The sequence below is a fragment of the Epinephelus moara genome, chromosome 24 (genome assembly GCF_006386435.1).
Source record: "Epinephelus moara isolate mb chromosome 24, YSFRI_EMoa_1.0, whole genome shotgun sequence".
In the NCBI taxonomy this organism is placed as follows: Eukaryota; Metazoa; Chordata; class Actinopteri; order Perciformes; family Serranidae; genus Epinephelus; species Epinephelus moara.
In genome coordinates, this window is record NC_065529.1 from 5,576,248 (window position 1) to 5,590,313 (window position 14,066).

At 41.1% G+C, this 14,066-nt stretch overlaps 1 protein-coding gene across 1 annotated transcript; it reads right to left on the reverse strand.

Moving 5' to 3' along the window:
• Window positions 1–6,229: 6,229 nt before the first annotated feature.
• On the reverse strand, window positions 6,230–9,584 carry gpr27 (G protein-coupled receptor 27). Its single transcript, XM_050038848.1, has one exon. It carries the CDS (start codon window positions 8,702–8,704, stop codon window positions 7,589–7,591), a length of 1,116 nt encoding a protein of 371 aa, XP_049894805.1. The 5' UTR covers window positions 8,705–9,584; the 3' UTR covers window positions 6,230–7,588.
• Between the last annotated feature and the right edge of the window lie 4,482 nt (window positions 9,585–14,066).

The following is a 14,066-nucleotide window of genomic DNA, read 5'->3' on the forward strand; positions in this document are numbered from 1 at the left end:
TTAATAAAACCCTTCATTTAAAAACTGCATTTTGTGTTTACTTGTGTTATCTTTGACTAATGTTTAAATTTGTTTGATGATCTGAAACATTTAAGTGTGGAAAACATGCAAAAAAGTAAGAAATCAGGAAGGGGGCAAACACTTTTTCACACCACTGTATATATATATATATTATGTGGCTGATAGTTTGTTTGATTAATCTGATTTCATTTAGTAATATTATTTTCATATTATATAATTTTTGAGTGCAATCACAATAAAAAAAAGTATGCACCATAAAACGATACCTCACACTACAGCATATATATAGCTTATAGCTTGAGTTAATTTGCAATGCTGTACCTAAATGGGCCTTTAAAATACATAAAACTCAATAAAAAATACACCAGAGACAGTACAAAACAGACATTAAGAACACAAAACCCAGAACAGACAGAACAATACAAACAGCAAACTATCATACAATAAAACACCTCACATCAGTTTGAGTTTAAAGTGGTCCCCGTCAGGATCCAGTTTGAGTTCTGCAGGTAAAGAATTCCACGTTGATTCCCCCAAACAGAAAAAGCTGTTCGTTCTAATGAGGATTTATGTTGGGGGACTTTACAGCTCCACATGTTACTGAGCCCCGAAACTCTAAGTGGAACCTCAAGGTCACTGAGCTGCTGAGAAGCCTGATTATGTAGGCATTGATTGATGAGTTTAAGATAAGGAAATTTAATAAAGTAGTCAAAACTTTCACATGGGATACACATGGAAACAAGCCCTCTTGTGTAATCTTGATTTCAAATGACATGCTCTATGTTACACTGTGGTTATACTGCACTACATGTCTCACAGTGCTCTGCAGTAGTTTTGGGTGAGCTTTCAGCTGCCCTCTAGGGAAACATGAAGAGAAACACATGTTAATTCTCTGGTATAAAATGACATGCTGAGTGACATGCAGGATAGGTGACAGTTTCATTATCCACTCATAACTAAAATGCACATGCCACTCTATTGTTTCTTGCTTAATTGCTTTCCAACAGCAAAGTACAAAGAGAGAAACGGTGACAACATCTTAGCTGTGGTTGAGAGATGAAGGAGACGGGCATTTTTTCTCACATTCACCTTGGCAGCGGGGCTTTGTAACGACAGGAAACAGTAAGACAGCTATGGAATTAATCACTGTCGGGCTGTGATTCACAGCATTTGTTTGAAGCTCATAGCTATAATTAGATTTGTCCAATGTGTAACGCAATGACTCACATCAATCTTATACTTTTGAAATGGATGTTGGTCTTCTGTGTCTCTGGACATGAGAGCACTCGAACAGCCTCACATCCTCATTGGAGTGATGTGCGATGAGGCAATGTCCCAGATAATGAGAACACGAGGGTGCATCAAGGAATACAAAGCCACCTGAAACAGATACTGGTGACATCTCGGGAACTTCAGACACCATTTGTTCTAATTTACTGTGGCAGTGACACAACATGCAAAAAATGAAATATGACTGTAGGAATGAAACAAGAACTCTCTAGAGCCTTGAAAAAGTATATTACCCATGAAGGGGTGAAACTGTAAGTCTATTAATGATAAATTAATTATTTAGCTACTCTGGTCATCACTTAAGTCATGTTTAAGCATAAATGTCAAACTTTACGTTGTTACAACTTCTTAAATGTAAGCATTAGCTCTTTTCCTTTGTTTTATGTGGTAGTAAACTGGACATGTACAATTCCATAGCAACTGAGCAAACTGAATCTGTTGATGAGCCATGTGTGATCCATTTGAAACCTCCAGAACATGTGAGTATGTGGACCTGTGATGGCCATTTTTCACAACTTTTTGACATCTCATAGAACAATCATTTAATTGAGAAAATATTTAGCACTTAAATCAATAATTAAAATGATCATTAGTTGCAGCCTTTAAAGTCCCCATGGAATGGCTAGCAGAGTGTGAGTCCACATATTTATGTGTTTCCTGTGAAAGCAGGAAGCTAGGGAGGGTTTTGGTATCCAATAGAAATGTAACAGCAAATCTGACCTTGCATGTGAACATAAAGGTAGCTGAGCCACAATAGGGGCACTAATGGTGCAAACATGGCAACAGTGCTGACAGAGCTAATAATGTGAACTGGGTCAGCTCAGACTCACTGGGGCGACCTTGGGAGTTGGGGGGTTTTGTTACACTTCCATGATGACGCTGTCCTAACAAAGTAGGTCAGGACAGCGCTATCAGTGATGCTTACAGCACTAACAGTGCTAACAATGGCAACAGTAATGACAGTAATGGTGTGCTGTTGCTGGTCAGCAGTAACCCTGGGAGTAAGTTCAACTTAACATACAGTAATGACCTATAACTGCAAGCTTTCGTATGCTCGTCTGTAACTGGAAGAATTTACAGTCATGGGGGAGGGACATAAGAACTTGAGAAAGTGTTTAATTGGACACAAAATTGGTTTACACCCCTAAGTGCAGAATGAATGATCAGCGTTTTCTATTGTTTTCAGGAAGTGACAAACTCTAAAATAAGAATACCCACAAATTTTTGTCACCGTTGGGCCAGATTTTGGCAAATAGGCGACTGAATCAGTGCAAGACGTATACTGTATGATAACAAACGTAAACATCTGTTTTAAATTCACAACGTCTTTAAAGGGAACTCATGCAATTTTACACATGAAAGTCAGTTTAAAGGTGTTGAAGAGTACTACTGCATATGTGAAAAAGTTGTATACAGTCTTTTGGGGCTCCAGAGGGAGCAGTGTGAGGTCTGAGACATTGTGATGTCACTTGAATCAGCCTCAGTTGGAGCTGAAGCAGAGCTGGTTCGACGCATAATTAATTTGAAGAGGAACCCCAAACCAAATCCACTAAGGGCCCCCAAATGTCTATGGCTGGCCCTGGGCTGAAGACTACAAGTTTGAACGTGAAACAAATGGGGCGTGTGTGGAGTGGGAAAAAGTGAGCAAACTAGATCTCTGCAGCATGCTCTACTTGAGGCTACATTTACCACTACTAGCATAACACACTCAAACCTTTACCAAACTGTTGGCAGTTAAAGTTGCATTGTGGGTAATGTAGGTGTCAAGTTTTGACAAGAGGAAGAATTCTTGGAGTACAAACAATGATATCTCCATCAATTTTGATCCTTGGAGTGTAATGTTAAATGGATGACATTTCTGATAAATTCTTAGACAGTAAAGTTAGTTAGTTAAAGAAACTTTGGATACCCGACCCAGCCTCATAAAAAACGCTACATTTCCAACTGTCCAAATATTATTTTAGGAAAACCCTGTGAGGAGAACAGAGGTCAGCATGGCTGCTTAGTGGTTAGAAAGACTGAAAAGGTCAGTAAAAGAGCCAGCAGTACAAGCTGAGCAAAAATAGTCACATTTCCCCAGCATCACAACAGAGCCTGCGTGCCCCGAAGACAACATGATGTACCAAAAATACCCGACCTGCATTTGCATTGCACGAGAGCATGTGCAGGTTAGGGGCTTCCTGCAGCTGAGGAGCCACAGCAATTATACCATGAAACCTCAGCACGCTGGTAACAGAGCCCAGCCAGCTGTCAGGAACAAGCAGGCATGTTGTGATGCTAATGGTCATGGATGCACTGAGGGCAGACAGTGTGTGGAGGAGCTTGGTGTTGAACTGCAGATCAGAGAGCTCACCAACACCTCACTAAATCATAGTGATTAAAGTGTGTACTGAGAGAAGTGCTCAGCCTTTCAAAGCTGCGGTTTGGTGTAATCGAAGCCGATGTCAATGAATGCAACCGCAATTAGCTGAATCAATAGCCTGCTACTGGCTTAAGGAGGGAGGAGGAGATTGGGGTTTGAGGGAGTTTGATAAGGAAGCAGGTGATACACAAACAGCCCATTCAAACAAATCAAATTAAGTGTTTAATAACCGCTTTGTTGAGAAGGAAAAATCAAACCTCTGACCTTTTAACTTAGCATCTACAAGCAGTTTACATCGTATTTCTGGTCGCATTTTGTTGTTTGGTGCTTGCCACACATTGATGATTTGACATGACACTCTTTTCCCACCAGCTATTATTAGTTTGACAGCAGAAGATTTTTCACTGGTAGTAAACATTGGTGGTAAATGTCAAGTTGAGGTTTGGTGTCAAAATCAAAGAGCAAAGGTATCCTTTTAGATTCTCTGTTTCAAACTGATGTTAAACACATACACTGAATCTTAGGAGGGCTGTAGCCATGGATTTTAGATATATTGAGGTCATTATTCCACCTGAGACCCCATAATGCACCCCGAGTCTCAGTCTCTTTTTAATATTTGGTATTTGTTATGCAGTTAACTGTTCATTTATATTTTGTTTTCCAGCATGACAGTGTAAATGCTTAAAGCCTTTATCATGCTGACAGGAATTTAAATATATTGAGTCTAAAAATACTGTAATCAGCCTAAAATATCCCGACCACATGCACATTTTTATTCACTGCTGAATCTACCATGCCTCTGGTTATTAAAGGGGCACTCTGCTAAATTTACACATGAAATTTAGTTTACTTGTCACAAGTAGCCCTGATCGGTCTTTGAAAACAGGTGTATAATGTCTTTTGTGAGTTTGGATGAGCTTTTTGTAAGACTAAAAAATAACCCTTGAGACTTTGTAAATTTCAAACACAACAGTCCAGTCGCCAGAGGAAACTGTCGCCTTTTTATGTTCTCTGCAAACGTCACATTGGATGTTTTATACGTATCATATTCGTGACCACTTGTTTTTCAGGTTAACGGGGGGCTGGAGCTTATCTCAGCTGACATTGGGCGAGAGGCAGGGTACCCCCTGGACAGGTCGCCAGACTATCACAGGGCTGACACATAGAGACAGACAGCCATGCTCACATTCACACCTACAGGCAATTTAGAGTCACCATTTAACTTAACCTGTATGTTTTTGGTCTGTGGGAGGAACCCAGAACTCTCTTGCTGTGAGGCAATATTGCTAACCACTTTACCACTGTGCCCCCTACGTATATCAACGTTTATAAAGTGACATATCATATGAGCTGACCATGTCATCAGGAAGTAGAGGGGATGGTGGTTGGTGTGACACCTAAGCGAGATGACCACTGCAGACCACTGTTCAAGACCAACAGACAACAACACCGGTTGTTTTGCATTGATCCATCACCGCTTTTCCTGCAGATTTTGTGACACCAAATATAGGTGTTTCTTAGCTATCCATCCCTGCTTTCCTGGCGACTTTTGTGCTGTCAAACATGGGTGTTTTTTAGCGACCTGTCAACGCTTTTCCAGTAGCCTTTGTGACACCAAATATGTTTTTTATTGACTCATCACTACTTTTCTAGCAGCTTTTGTGCCACCAAACATGGGACGTTTCTTAGAGACCTGTCACTGCTTTTCCAGCAGCTTATGTGCTGCCAAACAAAGGTGTTTTTAGCGACCTGTCACTGCTTTTCCAGGGGCTTTTGTGCATGCAAAACATGACCTTCTCCTAACCATAACCAAGTAGTTTTAGTGCCTAAACATAAACGCGTTAATCACAGCATTGCTACGTTTCAGTGTATCTGCTGCATAATTACTTACAAATGTACCATATCTGTGGTTTGCAGAAACGCAAATGCAAACATTTTTTGACACAGAGCGAGCATTACCAAGTGGCGTTGTGGGGTTTGAAATAATTGGGAATTTAGATGCTATTCAGTTGCTTTATAGGCAATGTAGGATTTGAAACTTGACACATTCTAAATATCAAGTTATTTCCATTTCCACTGCTACAATTCTGATCATTCTTCTCTTAACCTGTCTCTTGTGAGTCCCCTGCTTGATAGAAGTGCAAATCTTAATTGTTTGAGCACCTTTTTAAAATATGTAAAGCCACAGAATAAATACTAAGGGCATGACCTCAGTTATCTTAAAGGTGCTACGGTCCTGATAAGGAGAAATCCACAATAGAAACACTAAGATAACAAAGTCTGTATTGATTCAGCAGCCATTTTGTTATAATATGGGCTGCAACTCTTACTTTTACCTCAAGTGGAAAATCTATCACCCTCTCCATTTAAAACCCAATGCAACAATCTCACACCTGTTCTCAGGGAGCTGTCAGGACACATAAGAAAACACTGACCACAGTACACAAGACAGGATAAGTGTTGGTGAGCATGCTATCAAGAGCAGGACCAGATCAAGTAAAGACATCTTCTTCAAAATAGATCATAGAACCCAAGCAATTTATCATCCATGTCTTATTTATTTGCTAAGAAATACAAACAATGCAAACATCCTTCTCAAAGCACCAAATTGTTAACATTTTCATGTTCATGTCCGTAGAAAAAGAATGATAACTGTATACTCAGAAGAGAATTAACCCATTTCTCAACACAACTGATCCATGAAGAAGAATACGAATTTGCAAAATACCTTTAAAGTGAGTTTCAACACCTTTTCAACACAAAGAATCCCAGTGGGTTATGAAATATACAACATATCTGGTTAAAAAAAGCAGAAGGAACGAGGGAAAGGAGCTTTACAGTATTTACAAATGTGACGCTGTCCTCATTAAAAATATACTGAGATCTTTGTCTCATTTGTGGTATCCAAACGACTAGAAACCGAGTGTGTCACAGATGCCAGAGAAACTGACTCTAATCTGCTGATAAAAGTAGTTCTGTTTCAGTCATCAGTTCAGCAAAAGGCAAATAACCTCAAATAGGTGTGCTGGGACATAATTTCAAAATATACAAACAAATAGTCAAAGTGACATTCATGTACAATATCGTAGCAGACCAAAAGGGCTGATATTGAAGAGGGCATAAAAAATGTCTCCAGGACATAACATGACACATAGGGGAGAGCGGGGTCAGATGGGACAGTGCCTTTTTGGCAAGTTTAAAAGCCTATGCCATTCACCATGCTCATACTTAGACAAACCCTGATCCTGACCCTTTTAACCACAAAGTGGAGACCTTCTGACTATTCCTTCCGACCCTACCCACTGTCCGGGGTGACAGAATGTTGGGAGAATGCATGCTTGTACATTTTAAAAATTGTCTTTCATGTTTGAGGTTTGAAAATTGTAAAAATTGGAAATTGTTAGCGGACACCTGCAGCCTAACTGTCTAGGGCTCTAATTATTTCCATTGCTATTCAAGTTGTTTGTGAGTAATGGAAGGTTATTTCATGTTGATACAAAAATGTCCCAACTGACCCCGCTCTCCCCTATTGTCATAAAGGCTATACCATATATTTGGATTTAATGTCAGCTACAGTAAATTAAAAGGTGGCTTAAACATGGTGCTCAGTTGGTGAAGCAGACAAAAGCCTCACATTATGCTTCCATCTCATAATCTGCCTCATGTAACTTTAAATATTCTGATTCTGATGAGCAAAATATAGAATTAATTTACATCATATTCAAGTTTTTGTCAGATTAAAACAGTAGGTAAAATCTTTTTCCACAAATAAAATGGAGATAAATTGAACTGAAGTGGGCTCACACTCCTCAACATCCCTGTGTGCGTGTGCAAACACATTTTGGGGAGCAGTCTGCGTACATTCTGAAACAAGATGTAATGTGTCTTTGGCAGTATTTTGGGGCCTTGTAAGGTTCAGATGACACAGTATGGCTCCATGGGTGTCTGTGTTCCCAGGCAGCAGGGGAAAGAGGCTCTGAGGCGCATCCGGAGCTCCTTGTTGAACATGAAGCTGATGATGGGGTTCGCTCCCGCCTGGGCGAAGCTCATCCAAACCGCAGCGCTCAGGTAGAGCTGCGGGACCGGGGCTCCCCGCACAAATATTCTCAGGTAGCAGGCGCTTATATAGGGAGCCCACATGATGAGGAAGGTCAGTGTGATCATGTAGTACATTTTCCCGATTCGTTTCTCCATCTTAAACTCGTCCAGCACCAGCAGCCTCCTGTTGCCAGGGTGCGATGCTTGCCTGATGCCCACCAGCGTCGGCGGGGTGGGTCCACGTCCGAACCCGGCGATCCAGTTGGCGGCGGCCTGCCCGGTGGCTCCGGGGCCGTGGAAGGTCCAGTTCTGGCTGATGGCAGGGACCAGCTGAGCCGGCTTCATCTTGCGGTGATCGTAGACGAAGCACAGCATCTTAATGTAAACCACATGCGTCGTCCCCACGATGACGGCCAGCATCAGCATGAAGCCCAGGGTGTCGTTCGCCTTCACGTAGCGGTGCTCGAAGATGCACTGCTCCTCCTCACGGATGAATTTGTAGGTGCCCACGTCGAAGACCGGAGGGAAAGCCATAGCCACTGAGAGAGTCCACACCATGCAGATGACCGCCACGCACGTACACAGATTCATCCGCTTGTAGTAAAACCTGTGGTGGGCGATCGCCATGTACCGGGTGACGCTGACGCAGAAGAGCAGGAAGGCGACGTGGAAGCAGAAGAGCACCGACATGAAGGCGACGATCTTGCAGCTGAGCGCGCTGTACGGCCAGGCGGAGCCGCCGCTGATCGATGCCATCACGAAGGGGAAACAGACTGCGGAGCGGACCACGTCTGCCAGGCACAGGTCCAGCAGGAAATAGTAGGGAGCCTTGTGCAGCGAGCCGTCCTTCAGCAGCAGCAGCGACAGCGACGCGTTGCCCAGCAGGCTGATGCCCATGATCAGACCCAGGGAGGCCAGCTTGACCGCAGAGGCCGCGAACGCATAGTTCTGTAAGGACGGGCTGCCCTCCCCAAACTCACTTGTGTTTGCCATCTATGCAGCCGAGGTAGCGCGTATTCCCACATCAATTCATCGACGAGCGGTAGTATCCTGCCAAAGCTGAATGGAAAACAAAAACCAACACGATCCGCCGCTCCTTTAACAGAGAAACCGCTGAGGAATAAATTCCACTCACAGCATCCGTTTAACATCGGCTCGCATCCATCCCGATGTGCTATGATCCCCACCACAGAAACAAATAAAAAGCATCTAGTAATATTTCTTCTTTTTCTTCTTGTCCTTCATCTCACAAGTGTCCGGTACAAAAAGCATCCCTGTCTGTTGCTCCAGTCTCTGCTGAATAGAGGCAGCCCGGTTTAGCTTCATTCACCATCTCGGAAGGCATCCGTTCAGCAGACGAGCGGCTCAGAAAACACATCTCAATTTCCACCGATGGCGGAGGTCTCCCGTTCGTCTTGAGGAATAGAAAAGCAGACAGTGTTGTGCGCAATTACGCACCCACAGCCTCATCAGCTGCAGCTAAAACACGAGTTATATATAGCCTGGCAAAGCAAACATGTTGGTAAAAGCCGAGTGGAGATGGGAGGCTCGCAGAGGTGGGAGCGCCTGTATGGGTCTATCGGCGGATCTCACACAGCAGCGTCTAGCCTATGCGACGCACGTCCGCTTGCATGTAGTGAGCAGGCCTGGGATCAGTCAGGAGTCTCATCTGCCGGTCCTTGTCTATTACAATCTATAGGGAGTGTGTCTCCAGACACTGATGAGATGCAAATGTTGACAGGGATGTTCTCTAATACTGCAAAATATCTGATGTGCAGGTTATAAAAAATAACTTGAACTTTTAGTAAAAAAACAACACAAATATAAGATTATTATATATCATATTACAATTATAGGGATATTTAAGGAGTCAAGCGCATTTAATTGTCTATTAATGTAAATTTCTTGTCTTAATTATTGTTAGAAAAACTTTTTGAAACACACAGGCTCACAAATATCTCATAATATTTCTTTGTGAACATCATCCATCTAATAAAATGAGTTTATTAAAAGACAAAAATAAAAGAAAAAGAGGTCATTTTGTAACTGTCTTATGGCTTCTTACTTGAGGTCATAGAAGAATAAGATTACATACTTAAAGGGTAACTTGGTATTTTTCAATCTGGACTCTGTTTCCCTTGTTTTTGTGTCTAAGTGGAGACAACAATATTTAAAACTGGTCCAGTATTGAGCGAGACCACGGCAGCCGGCAGCAGCAAACTGGCTGCAATGTAACATTAAAGGGCAATTGTGCACCATCAGTTTAAGTCCATTAAAAGTGCTTGTTTTTGCCACTGACAGGCTCAGATTGTTATTACAAGTGTCTGACAACTTTCTGGAAATTATCCCTACACAGACAGACCTTTTTGTTGAGGAGTACGATCTTTTTTTGTTTAACCAGAAACAGCCCCAGAATCATTATCGCCGAACCTACAAGACTCCATTTGAATAAACAGCCATTTATTATCTTAGAACACGCTTATTCGAAGTTGACAGGAAGAAAAAAGTGTCCGCAAGTCAACTTGGTTGTCTTTCATCTGTTTCAACAATCACCAACTCTGGTTTGGTTGACATAAACCCTGAATTAACCTTTAATTATATGTGGAAATATGCTGGCTTTATACACACTAAAATAAAGATTTATTAAAATGGAGTCACAGGGATTTGGTGATGACAATATTGGGGTTGTTTCTGGTAAACCATAAATGACAAAACAAAATAAATACTCTAACAAAATGGTTTATCTGTGGAGTCTTTTTTGAAATGTTGTCAGACACTCATAATAACAATCTGAGCCTGTCAGTGACAAAAACAAACACTTTTAATGGACATAAATTGACAGTGCACAAATGGCCCAAGCAGCTGTAGGCTGCAGCGCTCACGCTCAGTGATGGGCCACTTTCAAAAACTGTTGTCTCCATTAGTCACTTAGACACAAAAATGTGGAAAAATAGGGCCCGGGTTGAAAAATACCAAAGTAACCGTGTCTAAGATTTTGCTGCATCTAACAGTGAGGATTGCAGATTGCATCCAGCTAAAATTCTTCCATTAGAAATTCTTTAGTGTTCACTATTCAGGATTTTTTTTTTTACTTGGAACCAAATTATCCGCAGAGGTTTCTTCCTCTCCAAAACAAACAGATCAGATGATTAAACGGGTAGAAACACTGAACAAAGCAGTTTCACATTTCAAATCAGAGTTTTTCTGAGGCTGTTTGGCTTGTCACAGACGGGGCTGCTAGCCAAGCACTGATGTGTGATCACCTTTTTCTAATCCAAGCATTCAGGAGGATTTTACCAGGAACCTCCTCCTCTCCAAAACACAGGGACTCTGCCATTTAAACCATTAAAAACACTGAATGAAGTATTATCCATTGACAGCAATGATTCATGACGGCACGAGTGGTGTGGTTTAGTTTTTATATAAGCCAACCAAAAAGGCAAAATTAAACGTTTTAGTAGTGACTGATACGCCACTTGGGCTCTTCCAAAGTCAACACACAGTTCCAACTGAGAATGAAATCTATCACACAGCTGAGAGACCGATGACACAGTTAGAGCTAACAGTGTGGGTTCAAATAAGGTAAACAGTTACATAATCCAGTAGGGGTATCTCAGAAGATAAACCTGCAGAGGGAAAGTGGCTCTGACAATGAGTGTTATATTTGGTGCCTTTGAGAGAAAAGGATTTGACCTGCAGCTTGAAAACACCTGAAGAGACCATTTGCATTCTGAAAAAAAGGTCATCTGTTTTCTTGAAAAGCACTGTCAAACTGCAACATGACTTTTCTGAATAAAGACAACCTGGTATCAAGTAATCTAGAATATGTTATGTTAATTTGTAAAAGGTCTCTCTGTAAAAAAAACCTTGCTCTCAGAGGAACTTGTGCACTCTGAACTACAGATGCCATCATGTGACATGGCTGCATCTGCTGCTGCAGTGATTCACCAGCACCCCCTGCAGCCAGCTCCGAGGAGCATCACCAGTACAGAGGAGATCAGACATATTAACACTCAGTGCTGTTATACGGACGAATATTGGCCTTGTCCACGAGTGACCAGAACCCACATTGGCCATGCCGTGTTCAGCCCAAGTCCAATGCTTTGTAACACTTTCTATTCCAAGCTTGGCCAGGTTTTCAAATGCCATCCTGTGACCACTTAATAAGTGTTAAGGCAGATTAGATACTACAGTAAATCCCAGTAACACCAGTGGATCAATCAAATGTTTCAGACAATCAAATGGGCAGGTGTGGGTTCATGTTGGCAAGGTTTGAATGAATGATGGCTTTGTACGTTTCTGCAAACCACAGGTATGTTACATTTGTATACTTTGTATGTTATTGTGTTGAAACTTTATGTTTCTTTATGTTTCAACATTGCTGTGGATAATATGTGGTTAGGTTTATGTACAAACATCACGTGGTTATGGTTAGGCGAAGATTGTGTTTTGGCTTAAAATACCCATTTCGGTGGCACAATCCTAGCAAGAAATGCAGAAATACCTTGATTTTAAAAAATCACTTTTCGTGGAAAAAAAGTGACAGGTCGCTAAGAAACACCCATGTGTGTTAGTGGCTAAAAAGCAGCTTCAGGCACAGCAAGAACTCTTAAAAAAAAGCAGTTTTGTTGTTTTTTGGTCTCAAACAGAGATCTTCGCAGCTTCGCATTAGTTTCGCATGTGTCACACACTGTCACGTCCAGCTTGAGAAATATAACATAGAAATGCAAGGTGTCCATGGTTTATAGAAACCTACAATATCCAAATTGTCTTCTGGTGATTAGGCTGGTTTAACAGTAGGCTTTAGTGCAGTTAAGTCTGTAATAAGGATCCAGCCATATGATTAACAGCTGAGATGTAGATTACTGAAGCTTTGACTCTTCACATCTTCTTTGCTTTAGTGCTTAAATGCCAAAAGAACAACTGTCTTGTTGGAGCTTGCCAGGTACTTTCACCATAGTGGCCTACAACAGGAGTTGAGCTGGAGACTGAAGATAGTGTAATAAGATGATGCCTTACTCGCATATTAAAAAAAAAAAAAAAAAGTCTATACTAGAGGCTCGGGACCTTGACGGGCCAAGTTTTCTCCTGGTAGGGCAACGAACAAACAAACAAACGAAAAATAAACAATAAATGTACAGTAAATTTCAACTATATGCAATCCGAATTTAAACATCTTGTCTTGCCATCTCCTCCCTGGTGTCTAATGTACTGCTTCACATGTTCAGTAGCAGTAGAGCTTCAGTAGAGCCTCCTATGAATCTTAGGAGAGACTCGCAGCTATGAGAAAGGACGTAGTGACAATAAATTCCACAAATATGTGGAAACAGTGCCAAAGATCAACTTTTCTTTCAGGAGCAGAAAGAGATGTTTTGGTTGATAGTGTGCCATAGTAACGTGTTGCAGCCTTGCTAGAATACTTTGTGATTACTGTCATTTAGAAAATATATATTTATATATATTTAGGGCCGGATGTAATAATGAATCCTAAACATGTAGAGGACCTTATGAAATTGTCTTGAGAGCTGGAGCTGGCTGTAGAAACAGTACACCCCTGGTTAAGACACACATGACTGTAAAAGCCATTTGTAAAAGCAGTGGTGGAAGAAGTATTCAGATATTTTACTAGTAAAAGTAGCAATTAGGGCTGGCAGGGTATCAGATTTTCACCACATGATTATTGTGGCCAAAAGAATTAGCAGTAACAATATTATCACAATATCTAGGCTTATGGAAATTTAAAGAAAAAAAGAATAATCATGCTGTCAGTCACATTCAGCTTTAACTCTGTTTGTATGCATTTTGTCTCTTTATTTGGAAATGAATTACTCTCATAATACGACTGCAGGGAGATGGAGAGAGAGTCTGTAACCATAACTGTGCAAAGTCACAAAAGAGAGCATTATACTAAATGGGCACCCAGTGGCTCACTTAGTAGAGCTTGAGCCCGTGTACAAAGGCTTTGTCTTTGCCGCCGCGGCTGTAGGTTCAATTCAAACCTGTGGCTCTTTCGTACAACAAAAAAAAAGATTAATGGGAAGTGAAAAGGAAAACCAGGAGAGAGACATAACAAGAATGGACAGAAAGAGAAAAGAGTTAAGAGGTGCTGGATTATTTACATGATGTTATCATATGTGTATTGTTAACATGATATCAATATTTTGTTTTTAAATATCACAGTTATCATCAATACTGGTATATCACAACACCCCCAGTAGCAATACAACAGGGTAAAAACTGTCTGTTACATGTAAAGGTCCTGCATTCAAAGTCTTACTATTGTAAAAGTAGAGAAGTAACAGCATCAAAATATTCTCAAAGTAACAAATGTAAAAGCAGTTATTATGCAGAGTGA

What these genes read in the sequence shown, in the direction of transcription:
- gpr27 (XM_050038848.1), bottom strand. Translation starts at nt 8,704, where the DNA reads ATGGCAAACACAAGTGAGTTTGGGGAGGGCAGCCCGTCCTTACAGAAC.